The following is a 21,315-nucleotide window of genomic DNA, read 5'->3' as shown; positions in this document are numbered from 1 at the left end:
TCTACACCTACTACGGGACCCACGATGTGGTGTTGCAGAAGAGCCAACTCAACCATCACACCGACAAAGACGTAATAGACCTCGCCTACCGACTCCTCCTGTTTCTATTGAAAATGAAGCGCCAGAACCACATCGTCATTCATTTTCTTTCACCCCAACACAACAACAATTTGAACCACCAAGACAATCAGTTCAATTCATGTCAACTCAACAAGATGATCACCGACAATCTCTACATTCAAGTGATCAAGATTTTGTGAATAACTTATTTGGTGCAGACCTAGGTACGCCTGAATCGGCTACTCATTATATTAATAACATGTACTCATTTGGTGTTCCATCATTCCCAAATCAAGTAGATCATACTTCTTCGATGCATGTCGACCTACTAAGTGAAAATGTTCAGGAGACATATGCCCCAGTTGACGAAGAAAACTCACCTCCACGTCGTCCACGTCGTATTCGTCGACCACCACGATGTGGGACTGGACACCATATAGGAGATTAATGTAATAAAAATATTGTAATAAAATTTGTATATATTTTTTTCACTCATTTGGTATTTGTATGTTTAATTATAATATTAAATTAAATATTGTTATTTTATTGAGTCCATTTAATTAATTTTTTTTAATAATTATAAAATATAAATATAACATTGTATTTATTTATTGAATTAAAATATTAATTACTTAATTAAATAATAAATGAAAATTAAATTAATTATTTAATTAAATTAATAATAAATGAAACTTAAATTAATTATTTAATTAAAATAATAATTATTGATTAATAAAATATATATTTATTATTAAGAAAGATGTTAACGAAAAATAATGTGTTGCATTATTTCTCAGCGGATGAAAGTGGCTTTATTAACTGATCAAATTCCCTATATATGTGCCTATTAAATAGTACCACTAATAAAAATAATTTTATAAATGATAAAATAAATTTAATAATTAGAAAAAAAAAATAAAAAAAAAAAAGTAGTTGAGAAAGTTTAGGGGCAAGCACCGATTTCTAAGAGGAAGGAATAGAAAGTTGAAAAAGGATGGTAGTTTGGTATATAATTTGAAAAGAGTGGTATTGTGGTATTTAATTTTTATTTTAGTGGTATAATAATAAAAAAGCCATAAAAAATTTAGAATATAAGATTTCACACACAAAATAGAGACTTCAGTCCATTTTTAAGTATTTAAAAGGACCAAAGCGATTAAATTGATTTATTGTAGGGACCAAAATCTTTTTCAAAACTATTTTGTATTTATAAGTACAAATTCAAAGAAGTCATGTATTAACAAAGAATCCTTATAAGCTTGGATTGGGAATTTTCTTTTATTGTTTCTTACAGTTTTATTTGAGCCTACATATACCTTATCTCACTATAATGAAAAATAAATAGTATTAAAAAAAATAGTTCAGACACTAAAGACCAAACCACCACCACCACATTCCACAGATACTTGAGCCCAATATCTTAGCTTCCTCCTAATCTCTTGCAAGCCCTCCACTAGTAGGCCTAAAGGGTGAAACACATAAAAAGGAATCAATTAATATCTGATTGACTTAAAGAATATCAGAAGTTTCAATTGTACACAAATGAACAATTATGCATATCATAACCAAGGTATGCATACTTCATAAAGAGCACACACTATAGTGGATACACACCAAAAGAAACAAACCTACAAAATGTACCAGAAAACACAATTTGACCTACTATAGTATAGAAAGCTGATAAGAGAAAGTCACTTACAGTCCAGATAGCACTTTTATACTGTCATAGAGAAACCACTGCAAAGTAACAACTGGACCTAGAAGAGCAATACGAATAGGAAGACTTCTAGTGAACAGATTAATGAACCCAATGTTCTTGATAACCTGAAAATTAGCAAAACCAAGAAAGTTAATTTGATTGATTTTTCATATTCCAAATGAATCAGAGCATAACATGAAATCCAACCTGCAAAGCTGATTCAGTCTTTTTTTTAGAAAGACTTGTCATGACATTGTCAGCAGGGTTGGAAATTACAGTACCAACAGCACCAGCTGCATAGGCTGCTAAGCATGTCACACCAAGTTGTTGTGTTGTAGAACAATCTTCCTTTCTTCTATGCATGATATTTCTATATATTAAGTTCACTGAATGCTCAAATGTTGAAAACATGACGATGGAGACTGTCAAACCAAAGATTAAGAAAACATAAATATCAATAACAATAACAATACATTTGTGTTACAAAGTACTTGATTGTAATAAGAATAAGAATAAGAATAAAATAACAGATGTAATACAAATACTTTGCAGATGTAATACAAGAGGAGAGAGATCTGATCTTACAAGGAAGATTGCGGCTCCACAATGGAATAGAACCCCTGTAGAAACTGCAGTAAAAGAAAAGTTATAACGCGCGATGGGATGGAATTAGAGTAAGATAGGGGGAAATGGAAAATTAAGTTAACTAAGAAGCATGCATAATTAGTACCCAGCAAGACCTTCATTTTTGTATATTAGAGGAAAGCCATCAGCTAAACCCTCGGCGAAATTAGGTTGGATTTGAATCGAAGTTTAATGGCTTCGAAAGGAGCAAGGGTAACATCAGCTAAAGCCTGTGCAGACAAAACAGAGATCAAGCAGATATAACACAATGGGATCATAACTCCAGATCCTCATGGACTCGACCTGCTCTGGTACCACTAAATGTAACACCTCTAGAACTTTGTCAAATCATTTCTAAACACAATTAAACCTTACCAACATTAACTAACTCAGTAGAACCATGAAATTTCAATCATAGGCCATTAACATGCTAATAACCAGTAGAACAAAACTTATACCAAAGGCCAATACACAATGAACAACACAGAAAACTAATCTAACTCAAAAGAACAAGTCATTTTCGGATTAAGCGGGCACAAAGAAGTTTAGATGCACTAAGTAAGTAAGTCAATTGATAAAATTAAACAAGAGTGCAATTCAATCTATCTCAAAATGGGAATTTTTAAGATTTAAAGGAAAGAATAAAGTTTAAGATTTACTAAAATTAGGAAAAACTAATTTAGAGAAGAAGTAGAAGGAACCTCACCAAGAGAAAGAAAAGAGATGGAATTGCCGGAGATAATTTTCTGGCACGGTGGTAGCCGGTGAAAACTGCTCCGACAGTGATACTTAATTGGGGGGTTTTGATCCGGAACTTAAGATAAAAAGTTTGACTGGTTTAGTTTCTCCGGAGGCGGCCCTCGGTGGCCGGAAAAGAGGATGGAAGATGAGGGTATCAAAATCCAAGTTGATAGATCGCAGAAATAAAGGGGAGGGTTTTGTAGAGGAGGAAGAGATGAATTAAATGCTGCTAGCGACATGGCCAGCGGAGGCCGGACGGAGGCGAAATGGTGGCTGGAAGTGAGCTAGTGGTGGTGGGCTTCAAGGAAGAAGGAGAAACCGTTAGAAGTGATAAAAATTATAATATTTATTTAATTATTAACGTATGTTCTAAATATTTTTTAAATAAATAAAAGTGATACAAAATATAATATATGTTTATAAACCATATTTGACACAAAATATTTGCTACTGATAATTAGCTAAAGTGGGTGCTATTATCATATCAATTATTTTAAAAAGTAATGTTTACTTGATTATTAGCCCTATTTAATATTTAATATTTTATTTAGTGTGTTTATTTTATGAAACAGATATTTGTTTAAGTATGGTTTATACATTTAAGTATGACTTATAATTTTTAGTGTCTATTGAATTTTTTTTATTTGTTTATAAATTAATTGTAATTTTTAATGTGTCAAAGATGGTATTTCAATGTTTTATTATTTAAGAAAAAAGTGTGTATATTAAATTTTTGATAAAAGTATGTAAAAAATTATTATACTGATTATAATTTATTTCAGAAATTAGTTAAGAGAAAAGTATGCATTTAGTTATTAGTATATATTTTTATTATTTAATTTATATATATTGTCCGTGTAATTTTTTTTTACACTTATAATAAATCACAATTATTCAATATTTAAAAAAATTTGATTTAATATGGTAATTATTTTTAAAATAATAAATATAGATAATTATGATGTATTGACAATATAAAATATTTTATACTATACATGTAAATAATTTTTTTAAAATATAAAAGTGAATAAATTATAATATTATAATTATGATTTATTGTAGAAACCGCACACACACAAAAAAAAATATCATTAATTAATTAATTAAAAAATAATTATTTTGTGATTAATTAATAATTAAGAAAGAAATGTGTATTTAGTTATTTAGAAAAAGAGAATTATAGACATCAGAAATTCACTAATGGATAAATCACAAGTATTATTGGAACTTGGTACTTTAGCCTCACTTCAATCCGTTTTTGTTTTTTTTAACAATCCATTTTTAAGTATTATTGGCAAATCAACGCTTAAATTTCCAGTATAACAAATTAAAAAAGTAACACTTAAATTTTCAACTATACTTCCGAGGGGATCCAGGTTATATTGACATGAAATTTTAGGTACATTCCATTTCCAAAACAATTTGACATTAAACTTGGAAGAGCAACATTGATTCTTAACTATGATACATTCTTGGGGATGAGATCAGTAGAATCACTATGAAACACCACAATTTTGACAATTTTAGAGATTCAACGAATTGTGATTTTGACGTGAATTTAAAGATACATAGTTATTGTTTACAAACTTTCCTTTCTTGGTTATGCTCTTCTTTACATGTTTTTTCATTCTCTATGGTGAAAAAGGCTGAAAATGCATGCCTATGAGAAGTTTGTCATTAGATAAAGGATTTACTTATTCTGAATGATGTTAATTAATTAGTATCAGTCTTCAATCTAATTTACTCTCAGGTTAATGATAATTCTGACATATAAGAAACTGAGAGTGTAAAAGCCACCCAAAATGGCACAATCATTGTATAAGGTGTAGCTGATTTGTAACACCTCGAGAATAGGTAGTGTACAAACTTTATTGCAAGAAGAAGGAAGCCATTGAGAATGGCTTGTGGCATTGTGCTGAGTGATTTTTCTGCACAATCAGATAAAGATATAAGCTTGCTTCTAAGTTGTATGATTAACAAAAATAGTTACCTATATTCATTTCCTATACAAAATATTATCTCTGTAAGATTTATACACATAATATTAATTATTTTTTTAATTATATTATCTAATTAATATTATATGTGTAACTTCAAATATATCATTCTCTATTTTACATTTATGATAATTAGAAGAAAAAAAATAGTTACTAAGTCTAAATTAGTAAAATTTAATGATTCTATTTATTTCATTTATTAAATTTTCTTAATATATATAAAATATTGAAATGCGATATTTATTATGGACAAAGAAAGTAATATTTAAGGACTATAATATTATTGTGCTCTCATTTATGATCAATAAATCATTCTATACTACTATACTAGAAACTATTTTAATAATAAATGTAATATTTTAAAAAGTAAAAACTGTTTTACTGAAATTCAAAGTGACAAATAATGTAAGACAAAAACAAATAATATTAAATTTGACACTAATTTAAAATATGAGAGATATGAACTATACTAGGGTATTCTAAAAGGATAAACTCACCAATAGTTTCAAAGATATTGGAATCATTCTTTGCTTTATAATTCCTAGGAGTTTCAAAAATGCATGAGCTGAAAATGGCACCAGCAAAAAGCCCTGAAAGGGCATAAAGGCAAACAACTTTGTTCATGTTTGGATTTAATTAAAGGCCTTTTTCTTTTCTTGTTGTTTGTTTGTGTTTTGGGGAATTTTAGAAAAAATGTAATAGAAAAGAGCACAACTGACTCACTGTCAATGAATTGAGTATGATTCATTATATAAGGTCCTCAAACTCAAAGTCACAAACCGTGTAGAACACTCTTGAAGACTAAGAATTGTTCGTTGTTTATTATTTCAAAGATTAAAATAAGAGTAGACCTGTTGTTCAATTCTTGTGCAACGAGTCAACTTCGGTTATTTGCCTGTTCTTGCGGAGCACGGTACAACTCACCAGAGTGTGCTGCAACAAATTAATCCCTCAGTCTCAAAATATAAACAACCAATAATATATTTTATTCTAATTAAGAAAATTTATTAGTATAGTTATTATATCTATTTTATGTATAAATGTACTGAAATATCTTTTATATTTGTATATACTCCTTCTATTTCTTTTTATATGTCATTTTTTAAATAAAATTTGTGTTCTTTTTAATTTGTCGTTTTAAAATTTTAAAATAATATCAAATGTTGTTTTGTCAAAATTATCCTTACTTATTTATTGTACAGAAAGAAATAAGTGAATTAAAATAATAAAGAATTAATAGTAGTATATTACTTATTCTATCTTCTTATCATATTTTTATCTTAATTTATATCGTATTATGGGTATATTTTTTACATCCAAATAATTTTTATTTTAATCACAGATTCTCATTTCTAAACACACTAAATCTAAAAAGTTTGAGAATATATTTTCGTAGAAGGGTAACAAAATTGTCACAACACAAAAGGAAGCTAACAAACTTTAATCTCTCTCTACATAGTCTGTATGTACATACGAGGAGATTGAAATTTTTGTGGGTCCTAATGAGTTTTAGTATGTTACTTATGTGAACCAAACAAGATGGGTTTAGTTAATCATCAAACTTCACTCATCAGAATTACTCTCTTTCACCTCCATCGGCGTACAAGGTGGGCTTATGAAGACTTACTTTTGGCAAAGTACTAATTTTAGGTTGGTAGAGCTTCACATTGACTTGATTTGATTGTTTGTGAAATGAAGTAAAACATGGGTCGCAGTTGCACCCTTTATGGGGTTATTGATACTTTTTTTATTTTATGAATTTGCACATTATTCTTATGACCAGTTCAACGAGTGCTTTATCCGGTTCGATGACCAGTCCAGTTTTCTAAATATTGATTTCTACCATCATTCACAGTAGCAGTTCCAAGGAAATAATCCCAAAACAATCCAAGTTCCTAGTAATTAATCCCCAACTTATTAATTACTATTAAATCAAGCGGTAAAAAATATCACCTAGAATAGAATGGCCCACTTGGTCCACAATATTAAACACAAATTGATTTATTATCACGGGTGACCAAGGGTCATCAATGATCGATACTACCGAAGATGCCAAAATTTTCAGCCCAATACAAATTTGTTCCGTATAGAGCATGACTAATTCATCGATGCAAAAAAAAACAAAAAGAGAGCAGATAAAGGATAACAATCACCATTGGATCATTGGCGAAGATAATCTGTACATAAAAAACAACATAAATTTTTTGCTATCGACTCTAAAATCTCTAAAACTGTGTACCGTCTCAAAATACCATTTTCCAGCTATCCAATAGATTGGAAAAAGGACCTTTAATTGGACAAGTTTACTAGCCGCGGATTGTATCCTTACAAGAACTTCTATGAACATAATAACAATGCATGTAACCTATTCACGGACACCATGAGCTGCATAAGATAGCTCCCTGTTTTTCAGCACTAAACAATAGCTGCAGAAATACCAAGGATAAATCAGCACTAGATAGAAATCAACTCATGATATTGTTATTAAAGTAAATCACTAAACATATCAAAACTGAAAAGCAAACCATGGATGCAACTTGGTTGATATATATCTGTCAGTAATTGATGATCCAGCTACAGAATTTCAAAATCAACAGCCAATCCAAATTTTTACCATGGCTTCATAAGATAAAATGAAGAACAGAAAAATACAAAATTACAAAACGTAGAATAAAATAAATTTAAAAATGTATGAATCTGATATATGTCGTTGATATTTGGCTCGGCCTGACCTGTTTATCCTAGACATGTTTTATACTAGGGGAACAAAGAATTTTTTTAAAACAAGTATACATTTTCATTCTCCTCTCTTTGCTCATACCAAGGGATGAGAGCAATTTTTAATATGACTTGCATGAAAATAATCAGTTCTAAAGGCTTATACCATGGTGTTGCATAGTACTAGTGAATCTTCAATTAAATCCTTTTAATTCACTAACTGATGTTTTATTTCTCTTCATTTGAATTTTGAACTTCTTTCTATAAAGCAGCATTTAATAAAACAAGGAAAGGGATACCATTTTACATAAAAGTTCAAGACTCTTAAAACAAAACAAATATTCAGAATTTTATAACTACCCATAGAGAGACTGATTCAAAATCTCGATGCAGTTCAGATTGTTAACACTTAATATGAAGAAAACTATATAACAAGAATATACAGAATAATCTTCAAAACCTATGAAAATAATCAACTCACTAATTAGCTTGACAGCATGAGTACAAGTGGCTATGTTGATATATGCATACAAAGCATTCTCACTCCATAAAAATGCAAGAAAATAATGAACTTTGACTGGGAGTGTATTAGAACAACTAACAACACAGATCCAATAAAAAACACCTAGTAAGTCTATAAATAATAATACAAGGCTAGACTTACATATGATGTAGTTTGCTTTATCTTTTGAATGTATAATTTCTGTAAAAAAAAAACAGTTCAACTTCAACTCCATCACGCAAGATGATCAATGTAAACAGAGGAAAGAACCCACAAACTTTTTAAATAGCCATCAATAAGAGTTTCAAAACCCAGCATTAGCAAACAAGAGTTTCTGGACTACAACAAAAGGTGAAGTTTAAACACTAAACAAACAAAAGATTCAATCTTAATCAGTGTTGTTGAATTGCAACCCTGGTGGATTATATCAGTCATCTTTCCGCCATAGACCAAACCACAGATTTATATAGAAATTTTTGCCTATCATAACACTGATCCTAATTCCAAAATCCTAATAAAACACGATGTATCTGAAATGGTAATAAAATAGGTAAGTCCTAACCAAAAAAAATCATCATTTTAAACAAACGAAACACGGATTAATACCTTTCTAGATACTTACAATTTTCAATCCAAATCTTCTTGCCTATTTCCCGATCCCCTTTCACCAGAGTCCTGAGCATATTCACCTCCACCAAAAGGATACCGCAAAGATATTCTAAAAGTCCTATGAACCGGTCTATTTCCTCCACCACCACTACCATTACCATCAACAACAGACCTCAACCCATCACCACCATCCCCCCTCGCCCGATTCTCATAATCAGCATCATCAGTTGGCAATTCATATCGACACACAGGACAAGAGTTATGCAATTGAAGCCATGGAAGCAAACACTCATCATGATAAACATGCTTACAAGGCATTTGCTTCACCTGCGAACCCTTCTCAAACTCATCCTGACAAACAGCACACTGGTTCAACTCCGAGTTCAACAACTCATCGTCGACAGTAACAGTCGGAAGCTTCTGAACGGCGTCTTTCGACGCCGGCGGTGTTCCATAACGGTTAGGATCATTCTCGGCGAGCTGCTGAATCAATTGCTCGAGTCCAGGACCGAGGAAGTAATCGCCGATGTTGGATGGGATTCGAAACCCTGGTTCGGTTCCGGTTTCGGAAGGATGATTGATCTCGAATTGAATGTTGGCTCCGTCGGCGTGAAGGTCATGAAGGTGATTCTGAAGGAAAACGAACGGGTCGAAATTATCGGATTCGGGTCGGGTCCTAGATATCGAAGCAGAGGATAGCAATAGAGGGAGAAGAGATAAGGGGTGGAGGGGAAAATCGGAATCGGAGGAAGGATCTTGGTTAAAGCTGAAAGTGAAGCTAGGGCTAGGGTTAGGTTCGGGATTGGGAACATATTCTTCAACGAAACCTTGGAGGCAAATTGGGCAGAAAGGTTCGGAATCATCTGAGCAAGTAACTCTCCGACTGCACACGTGGCAGAAGAAAAGCTTACCACCACCGCCGCCGTCTCCGCCGGAAGACATGACTCTTGTCGGAGTAGAAGCGACCCAAATCAACAATGACAGTAACGCCAAGTTTTGTTTAGTTGCTTTCCAAGATTTTGTTTATTTGCTTCTTAATGGGCTAAAGATAGAATTAAATGTTTGGGCCTAACCCAAAATGATAGCGGCCCAACTATTGATGAAATGTTAGGATTAGATTTTTTATTTGATAAAATCTAAAATAGATAGATAATTATTAATAACTATTAAGACAATCTTCTTCTTCTGGTGCCATTTTGGGACAACGCAGAAGCAGAACACTACTATGTGCAGCCTCATTTCCAAGTCGCAATGCCAATTAGGGTTTGGTAAACTCTATTTGCCACCTTTTCAAACAAGGTAATGTGTAATTGGATTTTTAACCTTTTTTGTTGTTGTTAGTTTATCGGTGTAATTATGTGATTATTCACTGTGTGTGTGTTTGTAGTAAATCAGAATATGGAATTGTGAAAATGAAGATGAGTGGGAGAGTGAAGGTGGTGTGTAAGGGTATGTTGGTACCTAGAAAGTTTATGCAGAGGAAGAGGAAAATGGTGGTTTTCAAAGATGCCGCTGATGAAGCTGACCAGAAAAATTGGTGGAGAGTCATGAAACTTATAGACGAGACAGGTTCTGCTGTTTCAGTCCTATCTTCTGAGAAGATGAAAAATCAAAATATTCCTAAAGACCTTGTTGTTGGTACTTTGATTAGATTTAAACAACTCAAAAAATGGAAACTTGTTGCTGAGGTATATCCAATGCATTGTTCTATCTGTTTTGAATTTGACTTCAAATGTTGTGTGTGTGATTTTTGGAGCTTAATTTGGTTTTACGATTTAATTCATATACAACATCAATGTAAAAAGTTTTTACATGGTCTATCAATCATCAGCGTCATATTATTCAAAATATTTGACTTTAATCATAAGTATTTCCAAATTTATACATATGGTTGGGTGTAATGTGTTGACAATGAAACTTTTTACACTTGAAATTGTGTCAAAATTAAACTCTTGGTTTTAACTGTTAGCTATTTTGGAATGATTCCAACTACCTGTTGGATTTTATGTGGTTGTTGTGCTGTTTAGATTCTTGAATGGCTTAGGACTCAAAATTGGTGGGATTTTGGTAAGATGGATTTCTTCATGCTTATCACGGCTTATGGAAAGCTTGGAGACTTCAATGGTGCTGAGAAGGTCTTAGGGTTGATGAATAAGAATGGTTATGCACCAAATGTAGTGTCTCAAACTGCACTTATGGAAGCATATGGAAAAGGAGGCAAATACAACAATGCTGAAGCGATTTTTCGTAGGATGGAGAAATTTGGCCCTGAACCTTCTGCTTTCACATATCAGATAATACTTAAAACATTTGTTCAGGTAACATACATATTTAGTTACTTGTGCAATTTTATTTCCCTTTAACATTGCACTGATGGGATTACCGTTGGTGCTTGTGGTTATTGTGGCTGTTATACTCCTGTTTACCTATAAGATTTTTCAGTTGAAGTCAAATATATTGATCTATGAGGTATAGACACAGGCACCTGTCATGACACATGTAGACTTTTTATAAGTTAAGAAAATGTGATTGATTGAATGTAATCACATTCATCGATATCGTGTCAAACACGCCTTTAGTCTGTAGTGTCAGTGCTACAAAACGATCGCCTGCCTTCTTAACTTTGATTTTTTAACATTTGGTTAAAGTCGAAACAAGCACCTTAGACATATGTCCTCTCGTGAATTTTAACATGGAGATATTATGGGCCGCAAGTTACAACCACCATGAATCAACCGAAACTAATCATGACCGTCCCAAGAATGATTGTTCAACTCCAACTCATTTTCTCACGTTTCTTTGATAACTACGTCGAACTCAGTATATATTTATATGAATATTGCATAGACTGTTGTTGAGTGTTGAACTTTCAATTTTGTATTTATATAATTGATTCACCTGCAGGGGAACAAGTTTAAGGAAGCTGAAGAAGTATTTGACAAGCTACTGAATGATGAAAAGTCACCTTTGAAACCAGACCAGAAGATGTTTAACATGATGATTTATATGTACAAGAAGGCTGGAAGTCATGAAAAGGCTCGTAAGACATTTGCACTGATGACTGAACGGGGAATTGAACAATCTACAGTAACATATAATAGCTTAATGTCATTTGAAACAAATTACAAGGAAGTTTCAAACATATATGATCAGGTAAAATAAAATATCTATCTAAAAATATACTTTCGCTGTCTGTGAAATTCTAATCTGCCTCTTCACGTAGGATATCCTGTAATTCATAAGAATCAATTTTCAACTATTTTGGCTTAGTCTTTATATTGTTAGAGGTAAAGGACAGTCTTTTCAAATTTCTAATTCCTACAATATAGTGATTTGAATTCTGTTATGGTTTAGAAACATTTCTCGATGCATACTCAGTCAGAATTTTATTAAAATAAGTATAAAATGTGAGTTATGAAATTTAGTCCTTATACACAAGAGACACTAATATTCTCTGGAATTTCCCAGACAGATTATTTATTTAATCTGTGGTATTTTCAAGACTTTCCATTGGTTTTCGTCTTGTATATTGTTCCCCCTTTAATTTATTGTCTATAATTAATTCATCAGATTTTGAAGTGAATGCCTAATTTTAGATGCAAAGAGCTGATCTCAAACCTGACGTGGTTAGCTATGCCTTACTCATTAATGCTTATGGGAAGGCCAGGAGGGAGGAAGAAGCATTAGCTGTATTTGAGGAAATGCTTGATGCTGGTGTCAGGTATGTTAGAGAATGAGAGGAAAAAAATTTATTAATCCCAAGATTTAATAGAAAGCTAGATATTTTAGCTTATTAGTTTTTTTTTAAATTATTATCAGCAGTGTAAAATTAAGGTTACCATAATTTGAAATTATTGTATCATCTTTGAAATCTAAAATTTTCAACTACATAATGCAAACCTAGTAATTTCAATTAAATAATGCAACTCTTTTAAGTTTTAGCAATCATGTATTCAATTTTATATCTTTAGAAGCACCGAATTCAAGCGAATTATCGGCCCATAACGTCAGTATGCCTTAGTGTTTTTTTGAGCAAATCATAGAAGTACTCTTATTTCTATCTTTGCGATACCAACTGCTGATGTCTTCTATGCATATACAATTAGTTTTCTCCTTTGATAAATTTTGATTATTGGAACTTTTTAGTTAAATTCCTGTCTATTTATTTTCCGATTCTGTTTGTAAATAAATTTTGTTTTATCTACCTTTTAAAAATCACAGTATGCTCTTCCGTTTCACAGACCAACTCGGAAGGCTTACAATATTTTACTTGATGCATTTTCCATATCGGGAATGGTAGACCAAGCTCAGACTGTGTTCAAGAGCATGAGAAGGGATAAGTAAGTTATGTTCCTTCCTATCATTAGTAATATTTTAACGTCAAACGAATGTACCATTATGCATATTAAATTTAAAGATATGAACTTTAAGCTATTTAAAAGAACCTACATACATCTCTTATACTGTTGTCCATTAATGGTTGAGGAGCATCCAAAGCAAAGTTAAAAACAAATAAGAAAACCTGCTACAAAGTGGTTTGCATTTGGTCACAAGAAAATGAACAGCGAGTTTTTTCACAATCATTTCAAATTCATGTACTGATTGAATTATGAACTTAAAGAATATACATCGCTGTAGCATTTTCCCGTATCGATTAATTTGTGTGTGTGCAGGTTCATGCCAGATCTTTGCTCATATACTACCATGTTATCAGCTTATGTCAATGCTCCTGACATGGAGGGTGCAGAGAAGTTCTTCAAAAGATTGATACAAGATGGTTTTGAGCCTAATGTTGTGACTTATGGAACCTTGATAAAAGGGTATGCTAAGGCAAATGATCTTGAGAAGGTAATGGAGAAGTATGAGGAAATGCTTGGGCGGGGTATCAAGCCGAATCAAACAATTTTGACCACAATCATGGATGCACATGGAAAAAATGGAGACTTTGACAGTGCTGTTCATTGGTTTAAAGAAATGGAGTTGAGTGGGCTTCTTCCTGATCAGAAAGCTAAAAATGTCCTTCTATCTTTAGCAAAAACAGAGGAAGAACAAAAAGAGGCTAATGAGCTGGTACTTCGGTCCATTGAAATTAACAATTTGTCTAAAGCTAATGATGAAGAGGATGATGATGAAAATGATGAAGATAATTATGAATATTTTGATGCTCAAGTGTTGCCATAGCTTATGACGAACAATCAGGAGAGATGAGTTAATCAATGTCAAGTCCTTTAAGATCTAGGCACTAAAAAAATGTGTACACTTGCAAATTTAGGGTCTTTGTATTTTGGGATTGGAAGTATTTATTATTTATTTAAAATTGTAATAATAATAATACAAAAAATGCTAGAGACTTTAGCCATTTATTTATGTGAAATGTGTTCACTAATTAGTCAATTGATTATTGTCAAGTTTTCGTGGTACTAGCAAATAGCAACACTTTTTGGTTATAAATTGAGTACTGTAAATGTGATCCTCGAGTCCAGTAAGATTATAAAGACAATAGAATTAACAACAACAAAAAATGGGTCCTTGTGTAAGTAGAATATTTGTTGCGATTAAATGACGTCACGACATTACCCGCATTTGTGGCCACAAAATAATATTTGGGGGAAGTTAACGGTGGTCTTATTATTGGAACGTGATTATTCTCTTCGTTATCTATCATTTCCTACTTGGATTATTGGCTCGGCTGGCTTCATTGAAATCCACACTGTTACAATGGACACAGCCATCTCCATCTCCAGTTCCCTTCCTGCGGTTCCTCTTCGTATAGTTCCTACTTCTTCTATCTCTCTATCCTCCTCATCTCTTCTTCCCTTGCCACGCTCTCACATCAAGAACAACAAGTTCTACTCTGTTAGAACAAGGTTCTGGAATTCTTCTTCTGCGGTTCCTAAGTTTACAGTCATTTGCGGTGCGGGAATCACGGAAATCAATCAGAGCCAGTTCAAGGACACAGTATTGAAATCTGACCGTCCAGTTCTAGTCGAATTCGTCGCTACTTGGTGCGGTCCTTGCCGTTTGATCACTCCAGCTATGGAATCCATAGCTAAGGTTTTCTCTCTTTCTATCTCTAATCAAATTACTAGTAATATCTTATCCAATATTCCAATGCATGCAATTTATAAATTGTTTTATGGGTATTATTGCATATATCAACATTACTAAGTGCATTTTTGTTTTTCAAAATTATTTTAATTGAGGAAGAAGAAATTATTATTAATACTCATTTTTCAGCTGTCTAAAGTCAAATTCTTATTCTTGAAGTGGCACCGCATGGTCCAAATATACTCATAATTAATACTACTATTGATAAATAATTTATTGAGAAAGTGGAAGTCAAAATTGAATATATCCATATACAAAAGGCTATGTTAGCAATATTCATACACAAAATGGACAGTGTCATTCATACAGAGTTAGCATAAGGTAACTTGATGTGCCAAATCATTTGATTGCTTGTGTGAACAAGTTTTAATGTGTCAATGAACTCCTTCGGATCAAAGGTTATTCTAATTCTATTGTTTGAGGCTTGATATGTCGGTTATTTTGAGGATAGATCAAGCAATATGTTTCCTTGTTACTGGAATTATTAAAATCTGCTTTAGTTACTTATAGGAAAGCTTCATGCTGGGTTTTGATATTTAAAAGAAGAACTCCAATTTGTAAGATTTCTATTTTATGTTAGCCGTTAGCTTGTTAGGGGGAAGGAGAATGTTAGTAACAGCAGGGATCGAATTCTGAACTTCCTTCTTTATACTCCTTCGGTGTCCTAACCCATTGGGCTAATCCTTTGAGGTTGTAAGAGTATTTTTGGATAGAGGATTTTGGAGAGGAGGGGAGGTGAGGAGAGGACTTACTTTTCTTTTTTAAATTACAGAAACTATAAAATATTTCTAAAAATGAATTTAAGTGTGATTGAAATGTTTTTATGATCATTTTTTATGTCATTCTTTCAAAAAAAAATTAGAATCTCGAAAATATATACCCAAACGTTGACTTAGCCCTCCAAAACCCAACTTCTAAACATACCCTGATATTTCTATTTGTTTAAAATAATCTATGTCGTGTTTATGAATGGAATTCGTACTTATTAATAGGGGGACTTGTAAGGAGAGCAAACGTTAGTGAATGAGTTATCACTTCTAATGAGCGTGTTTTATCATCCTTTGTAACTCTTGAGTGAGGTGCTTAAGTTTGTATGGTGATACACAACATGGATTGGGTTTCTCAGTTTCTATAAAATTTGTGATCTTATTTGAGATAGTGGACATAGATAATAGGTGTTGGACAGTGTACATTTTTGTGTTCTATATTTTACTTTCATTGTGGGGTGTTTTGTGTGTGTTTCCATCTTCGATCCTCGGTGCATACAGATTTCCCCAACAAGAACAACATACTTGGTTCGTTGTCGTTTATGATAATGAATCTATTGCAAAAATTCTGTGATCTTTCAAGTGTTATGATCAGTGCTTGCAGTATTACCAACTGCTTTTTGATTGTAGACTGAATCTCATTGCAAATCTAATGGTCAGTGGTGGAAGAGGTATGCATCACAACAAAATGTCTCCTTGTTTTATGCCTCCTGGTGATTATTGTCGAATGCAGTAACCATAACATTAGAAGAATGGCTTTGAGGAAAGAACATTCTCTCTGTAATTTGTTTGTGCAAAACTTTTAGAAAATTGATAGCAGCCTAATTTATTCATAGGGTAAATGACAAAAGTTAATACTAATAGATACCGGGGATCCACCATGCACACTGGCACATACTTGAAGCTGACCTTATTTGCAATTTAATGCTGGCAAAAGTTTAGAATGCTTTATAACTTGTGGAATGATTGATATGATATTCCTAGCTATGAAGTTATTGTCAAGTGTACTTTGGGATCTCAGTGTTTCTCAACTGAATACTTATATACATTAAATTGCAGGAATATGGAGACAGATTAACAGTTGTAAAGATTGATCATGATGCTAACCCACAACTGATTGAAGAGTATAAAGTTTATGGACTGCCAACCCTGATACTCTTCAAGAACGGGCAGGAAGTCCCGGAAAGCAGGAGGGAAGGTGCAATTACAAAGGTGAAACTTAAAGACTATCTGGATGCTTTTTTGGAATCGATTTCGGTTACATAGTCACTAATGCATGTGATTTGCAATTCTGACCTATTCTGGGAAACTATTGATATGAGAGCAGACCTATTTCTATTCCATATCTGCTATGAGGGTTTAACAGGTTTTTACAGTTTCAATCATTTGTATAATCTGTATCATTTCTGTAGCTGCAAATACAGCATATCTATTATGGTAAAGGACGGTTGTGTCAAAGCTCCTCTTTGATCTACGGTAATCTTATTTCCACATTTAATTGTTTTAAAGGTAATTAAATTTATTTCCATTGTATAGATTTGTAGATGAGTTCGAAATAGTAATTTGTGAAATATTCATTCTTCATTATATGGATTCCAATTAATGTTGAAATTCAAAATCTCGTGCTAATATTTGCATTTGTAAAGTATATCAATCACATTTTTCATTCATTAAAATTTAAATTTGTATGATGTTGTATTCCATGTTACGCTAAAAAAACTTGTGCCGCTCCCATATTGACACTATATACAATTTCAAAATAAAATTAGTCTGATTTATTTATAGTAAACATAAAGATAAAAGACTTTACTTGTTCTTTCTACCGTGATGTTATTAATGATATAATTTTACTTTTAAATGATACCAATACGAAGAGTTAGATTGCTTAACGATATTAAGCTAGTAAAGCACCATAATATGTGAAGCGTTTGAACTTTGATGGCAAAAATGTAACAAATCAACAAATTTTCAAGTGATTCTATCATCTAGTTTGTTGTTTTCCATAATTGTACATTGTTAATAGAAATATTTGCTCAGCTTTGAGTGGTGATCTTACGCTCGTTATTAGCGGCCATGTCAACATCTGGAACATATTTTGTCCAAAACCAATGTGATTTCCACACTTTACTCATTTCTTCAATTGGGATGTTCTTTGTCTCGGGGAGGAACAAGGCGATAAAGGTTGTCATGACTAGCACAAAAGCCGCAAAGAAAAAGAAAAGACCAAACTTCAAATGACATAGCATGTTGAGGAAAACTTGTGCAATGCCAAAAGTGAAAAGCATGTTCACAGCAACATTGATAGCCTGACCTGCAGACCGAACCTCAAGAGAGCATATTTCACTTGGTACCAACCATCCTAGTGGACCCCAAGACCAAGCAAATGCTGCAACATATGCACATATAAAGAACAAAAGAAGGTTGGCTTCTCCTTTGGTAAATGACCCTTCACCACTCACTCCATACTTTAAAGCGATCATGGTTCCAACAGCGATCTGCATCATAAAAACTTTAAATTAGTTATGCATGTCATTGCTAACTACTAAGAAATAGATCCATTTTAAAAGAACAATATGCAAAGTATATATGATTCTTAATTAATAGTTAAAGTTGGAAATTTCTTTCACCTGACAAATAAACATTTGGATGCCACCTTCAAGAAATAAGAACCTTCTTCCAAACTTATCAACAGTGAAGATGGAAACAAAAGTGGCAAGCACGTTGACACCTCCAGAGATAACTGCGGACATTAGAGCAGCATCATTGCCAAAGCCCAACGTCTTGAAAAGGACGGGTGCGTAAAACATGATAACATTGATGCCAGTGAGTTGTTGGAAGAAAGGAATGAAAGAGCAGAAAGTCAGTTGGGGCTTGTATTTTGGTTGTGCAATATTCTTCCATGAGTGTTCTGCGTTTTTTGCCGCCTCACTTGCATTAATAAGATCTTGAAGTTCCTCATCAACATTGTCGACTCCGCGAATCTTTTGTAATATTTCCTTGGCTACTTCTGGTAGGCCTCTATCAATCATAGAGTTGGGTGTGTCATCTAAGAAAAGTGATCCCAAACACAACATGATTGCAGGAACAGCTCCGAGACCTAGAGAAATTCTCCATCCATTTTCAAGTTTGGAAGTACCATAGTTGATAAGATTGGCAACTAAGATGCCAATTGTAATCATCATTTGAAAACCAATGTTTAGAGCACCTCTGATTTTTGCTGGAGCAATCTCTGATAAATACAGTGGAACAGACTGTTGAAAAATGAATGCAATTAGTCAATACTCAATCATAAATTATGTTTATTCTTTACACTTGAAATGAAAACATAATAGTGAATATGATATTAATTCTTCTTACTTGATTACAATATCCAACACCAAAGCCGAGTAATAAACGGCCAACGATAAGCATTCTAATGTCCGTAGCAAAACCATTCAACAATGCACCAACGAGGAAAAACAAGCCACCTATAAACATTGAAGCCTTGCGCCCCATCACTCTTGTGGTTGAGGAAGCGAAGAAAGAAGCTACCAATGCAGCAAGATACAAGGAAGAGGTGAAAAGGGTGAGGAGTTCATTGTCATATTTGCAATATTGGTTTTCGTAATGGGTTTCACCTTTCATTTGTTTGTAAACATTTGGAAAGAATTTAATTAAGAATGGATCCATGGAAGTTACTCCTCCTGTAATTCCCAAGTCATAACCAAATAATAGACCTCCCATAGCTGCTACAAAAGATGTAATCAATACAAATATTGTGATTTTACCGTCAAATTGTTTTGCATTTCCTGTATCCACAAAAGACCCACCTGCCATCTTTTAACCGTGTATAAGTAATATTATTACAAATCTTGGGATTGATGATAGCCTAGTTACAAACAAAAAAGAAGAGTTGTGCTTCTTTGCTTGATACTCTGTGTTAGAAAGATTTGAGATTTATACAAAGAAAATGATAAATATCAACCACTAAAAATAGATTCTAACTACCATTGTTATGTTAAGTTTTTGTCTTGCGCTTTTTTTAGATCATAGAGGTTTGATCCACATGTATATTACAAATTATGATGTATGATATCGTTTAGATTGTTGGCTAAAAAGTAGGGAGATCAAACACTAATTTAAAGAGAGAAAACTACAATTGTAAGATAATTTTTAGTTGTCTATAACATAATTGTTGTTGTGGATAAGAGCTTGAATGTATTTTTTTTATTGTAATACATATCGTTAGGGAAAAAAATCTAGTCTGAAATAACCGATTACAAGTATTTGTTTTTGTTAAAAAAAAGTTTAGTAACAAGAATTAGTTAGTGTTATTGGTGTTTGGATGTTACCTTTTCCTTATTTTCCATTTTTTCTAGGTAAGATTTACAGATTATAGTTATTTTTTAAATATATGGATGTCTTCGTAAAATATATACAACTACATATATTATTTAGGCCGGCTATATTGTATATTATATTTTTTTAATCTTTAACATATATTAAGAAAATATTAATTTTTCGTGTGATATTTTTTCTTCTAATTTTATCTTTCATCTTGTCATGTTTTAAATGTGAATATCATATCCTGATATTTAATTTAACAATTCAATACAATTAATAGAACTATTTGGTCTATTGAGCAATTTTATTAACAAATTCAATTTTTTTTTTAAATTATTAATTAATAAATTTAAGAAAAAATTGTATTGACCTTTTTTAAATTATTTTTGAATAATACTTATTTCAATATTGCTACCAACACCCCCAAATTGCTATTCACACCCCTCAAAATTAAAAAAAAAAAATCAAAATGCCCAAAATGCCCTTCCCTTTATTTCATCTTCTTCATAACATTACTTCTTCATAACATCTTCTTCCTCTTCATTCTACATTTCTGCATTTTCATTGTTGTTCATTCTATCATCATCAATCAGCATCCACCATTTTCATCAATCATCATCCACTGTTTTCATCAATCATCATCCACCATTTTCATCAAACATCTTCATCAATCATCAACCAAGTTCATCAAGTTATTATCATTGTTGTGAATCAAGTAAGTAATAATCATTCTTTGTTTTTGTTGTCTTATGTTGTTTTGTTTTATCTATTTAAGAATACAATGCCTGAAAATTGAAGGAAAGTAGTTTCCATTTTTTATGAAGAAGACAACCTTCATTGCCCTAAACCCAGAAACGTACGTGAACTCAGTTCACGTACGCAAACTAGTTTTCAAAAACCCAGAAACGTACGTGAACTCAGTTCACGTACGTGAAAAAAATTTCAAAATCCAAACTGTACGTGAACTCAGTTCACGTATGTGTACGTCAATTGAAATTACATACCTTTACGTGAATTGAGTTCACGTAAATGAAGGAATTCAGTTCACGTTCACATATGTGAACTGAGTTCACGTAAGGTTGACATTCAGTTCACGTACGTGAACTGAATTCACGTACTTGCTGGATTTTTGAACTGCTTCTGTTTACATTTTTTTTAAATGATTTT

At 32.5% G+C, this 21,315-nt stretch overlaps 4 protein-coding genes and 1 pseudogene across 12 annotated transcripts; 2 read left to right on the top strand and 3 right to left on the bottom strand.

Moving 5' to 3' along the window:
- Positions 1-1,297: 1,297 nt before the first annotated feature.
- Positions 1,298-3,363, bottom strand: LOC101515548 (mitochondrial phosphate carrier protein 1, mitochondrial-like; annotated as a pseudogene).
- Positions 3,364-7,257: 3,894 nt separating this feature from the next.
- On the bottom strand, positions 7,258-9,964 carry LOC105851902 (E3 ubiquitin-protein ligase RING1-like). Of its 9 annotated transcripts, none has more exons than XR_001143691.3 (4): positions 8,948-9,963; positions 8,504-8,542; positions 7,647-7,740; positions 7,258-7,547 (listed from the first exon to the last, which is right to left on the bottom strand). XR_001143691.3 is itself a non-coding variant. In XM_012714783.3 (3 exons), exon 1 carries the CDS (start codon positions 9,890-9,892, stop codon positions 8,969-8,971), a length of 924 nt encoding a protein of 307 aa, XP_012570237.1. In that variant the 5' UTR covers positions 9,893-9,963; the 3' UTR covers positions 7,258-7,547; positions 8,504-8,542; positions 8,964-8,968. The 9 variants fall into 9 exon arrangements, 3 of the variants coding, with proteins under 3 accessions (XP_012570237.1, XP_012570239.1, XP_012570238.1); XR_003472546.2 differs by having other exon boundaries at positions 7,647-7,695; XR_001143690.3 differs by having other exon boundaries at positions 8,964-9,963.
- A 126-nt stretch (positions 9,965-10,090) lies between these two features.
- Positions 10,091-14,344, top strand: LOC101514900 (pentatricopeptide repeat-containing protein At3g59040). The gene is made up of 7 exons (XM_012714782.3): positions 10,091-10,249; positions 10,338-10,638; positions 10,978-11,268; positions 11,855-12,103; positions 12,547-12,671; positions 13,192-13,290; positions 13,624-14,344. The coding sequence occupies exons 1-7, from the start codon at positions 10,176-10,178 to the stop codon at positions 14,129-14,131; spliced, it is 1,647 nt and encodes a 548-aa protein (XP_012570236.1). The 5' UTR covers positions 10,091-10,175; the 3' UTR covers positions 14,132-14,344.
- A 150-nt stretch (positions 14,345-14,494) lies between these two features.
- On the top strand, positions 14,495-17,318 carry LOC101514576 (thioredoxin X, chloroplastic). Its single transcript, XM_004497174.4, has 2 exons — positions 14,495-15,004; positions 16,885-17,318. The coding sequence occupies exons 1-2, from the start codon at positions 14,510-14,512 to the stop codon at positions 17,089-17,091; spliced, it is 702 nt and encodes a 233-aa protein (XP_004497231.1). The 5' UTR covers positions 14,495-14,509; the 3' UTR covers positions 17,092-17,318.
- Positions 17,319-17,751: 433 nt separating this feature from the next.
- On the bottom strand, positions 17,752-19,844 carry LOC101514262 (sugar transport protein 10). The gene is made up of 3 exons (XM_004497232.4): positions 19,183-19,844; positions 18,453-19,076; positions 17,752-18,320 (listed from the first exon to the last, which is right to left on the bottom strand). The coding sequence occupies exons 1-3, from the start codon at positions 19,639-19,641 to the stop codon at positions 17,859-17,861; spliced, it is 1,545 nt and encodes a 514-aa protein (XP_004497289.1). The 5' UTR covers positions 19,642-19,844; the 3' UTR covers positions 17,752-17,858.
- Between the last annotated feature and the right edge of the window lie 1,471 nt (positions 19,845-21,315).

Source organism: Cicer arietinum, chromosome 4 (assembly GCF_000331145.2).
Source record: "Cicer arietinum cultivar CDC Frontier isolate Library 1 chromosome 4, Cicar.CDCFrontier_v2.0, whole genome shotgun sequence".
Taxonomy (NCBI): Eukaryota; Viridiplantae; Streptophyta; class Magnoliopsida; order Fabales; family Fabaceae; genus Cicer; species Cicer arietinum.
This window is presented reverse-complemented; position numbering and strand designations above follow the sequence as displayed.

Coding starts and splice junctions, on each gene's coding strand:
- LOC105851902 (XM_012714785.3), bottom strand. CDS start 9,892: ATGTCTTCCGGCGGAGACGGCGGCGGTGGTGGTAAGCTTTTCTTCTGC.
- LOC101514900 (XM_012714782.3), top strand. CDS start 10,176: ATGTGCAGCCTCATTTCCAAGTCGCAATGCCAATTAGGGTTTGGTAAA. Junction 10,639..10,977: donor AATGGAAACTTGTTGCTGAG/GTATATCCAATG, acceptor TGTGCTGTTTAG/ATTCTTGAATGGCTTAGGAC. Junction 12,672..13,191: donor ATGCTTGATGCTGGTGTCAG/GTATGTTAGAGA, acceptor TCCGTTTCACAG/ACCAACTCGGAAGGCTTACA.
- LOC101514576 (XM_004497174.4), top strand. CDS start 14,510: ATGACGTCACGACATTACCCGCATTTGTGGCCACAAAATAATATTTGG. Junction 15,005..16,884: donor CTATGGAATCCATAGCTAAG/GTTTTCTCTCTT, acceptor ATTAAATTGCAG/GAATATGGAGACAGATTAAC.
- LOC101514262 (XM_004497232.4), bottom strand. CDS start 19,641: ATGGCAGGTGGGTCTTTTGTGGATACAGGAAATGCAAAACAATTTGAC. Junction 19,077..19,182: donor GTGTTGGATATTGTAATCAA/GTAAGAAGAATT, acceptor ATTTTTCAACAG/TCTGTTCCACTGTATTTATC. Junction 18,321..18,452: donor TCCAAATGTTTATTTGTCAG/GTGAAAGAAATT, acceptor TTTATGATGCAG/ATCGCTGTTGGAACCATGAT.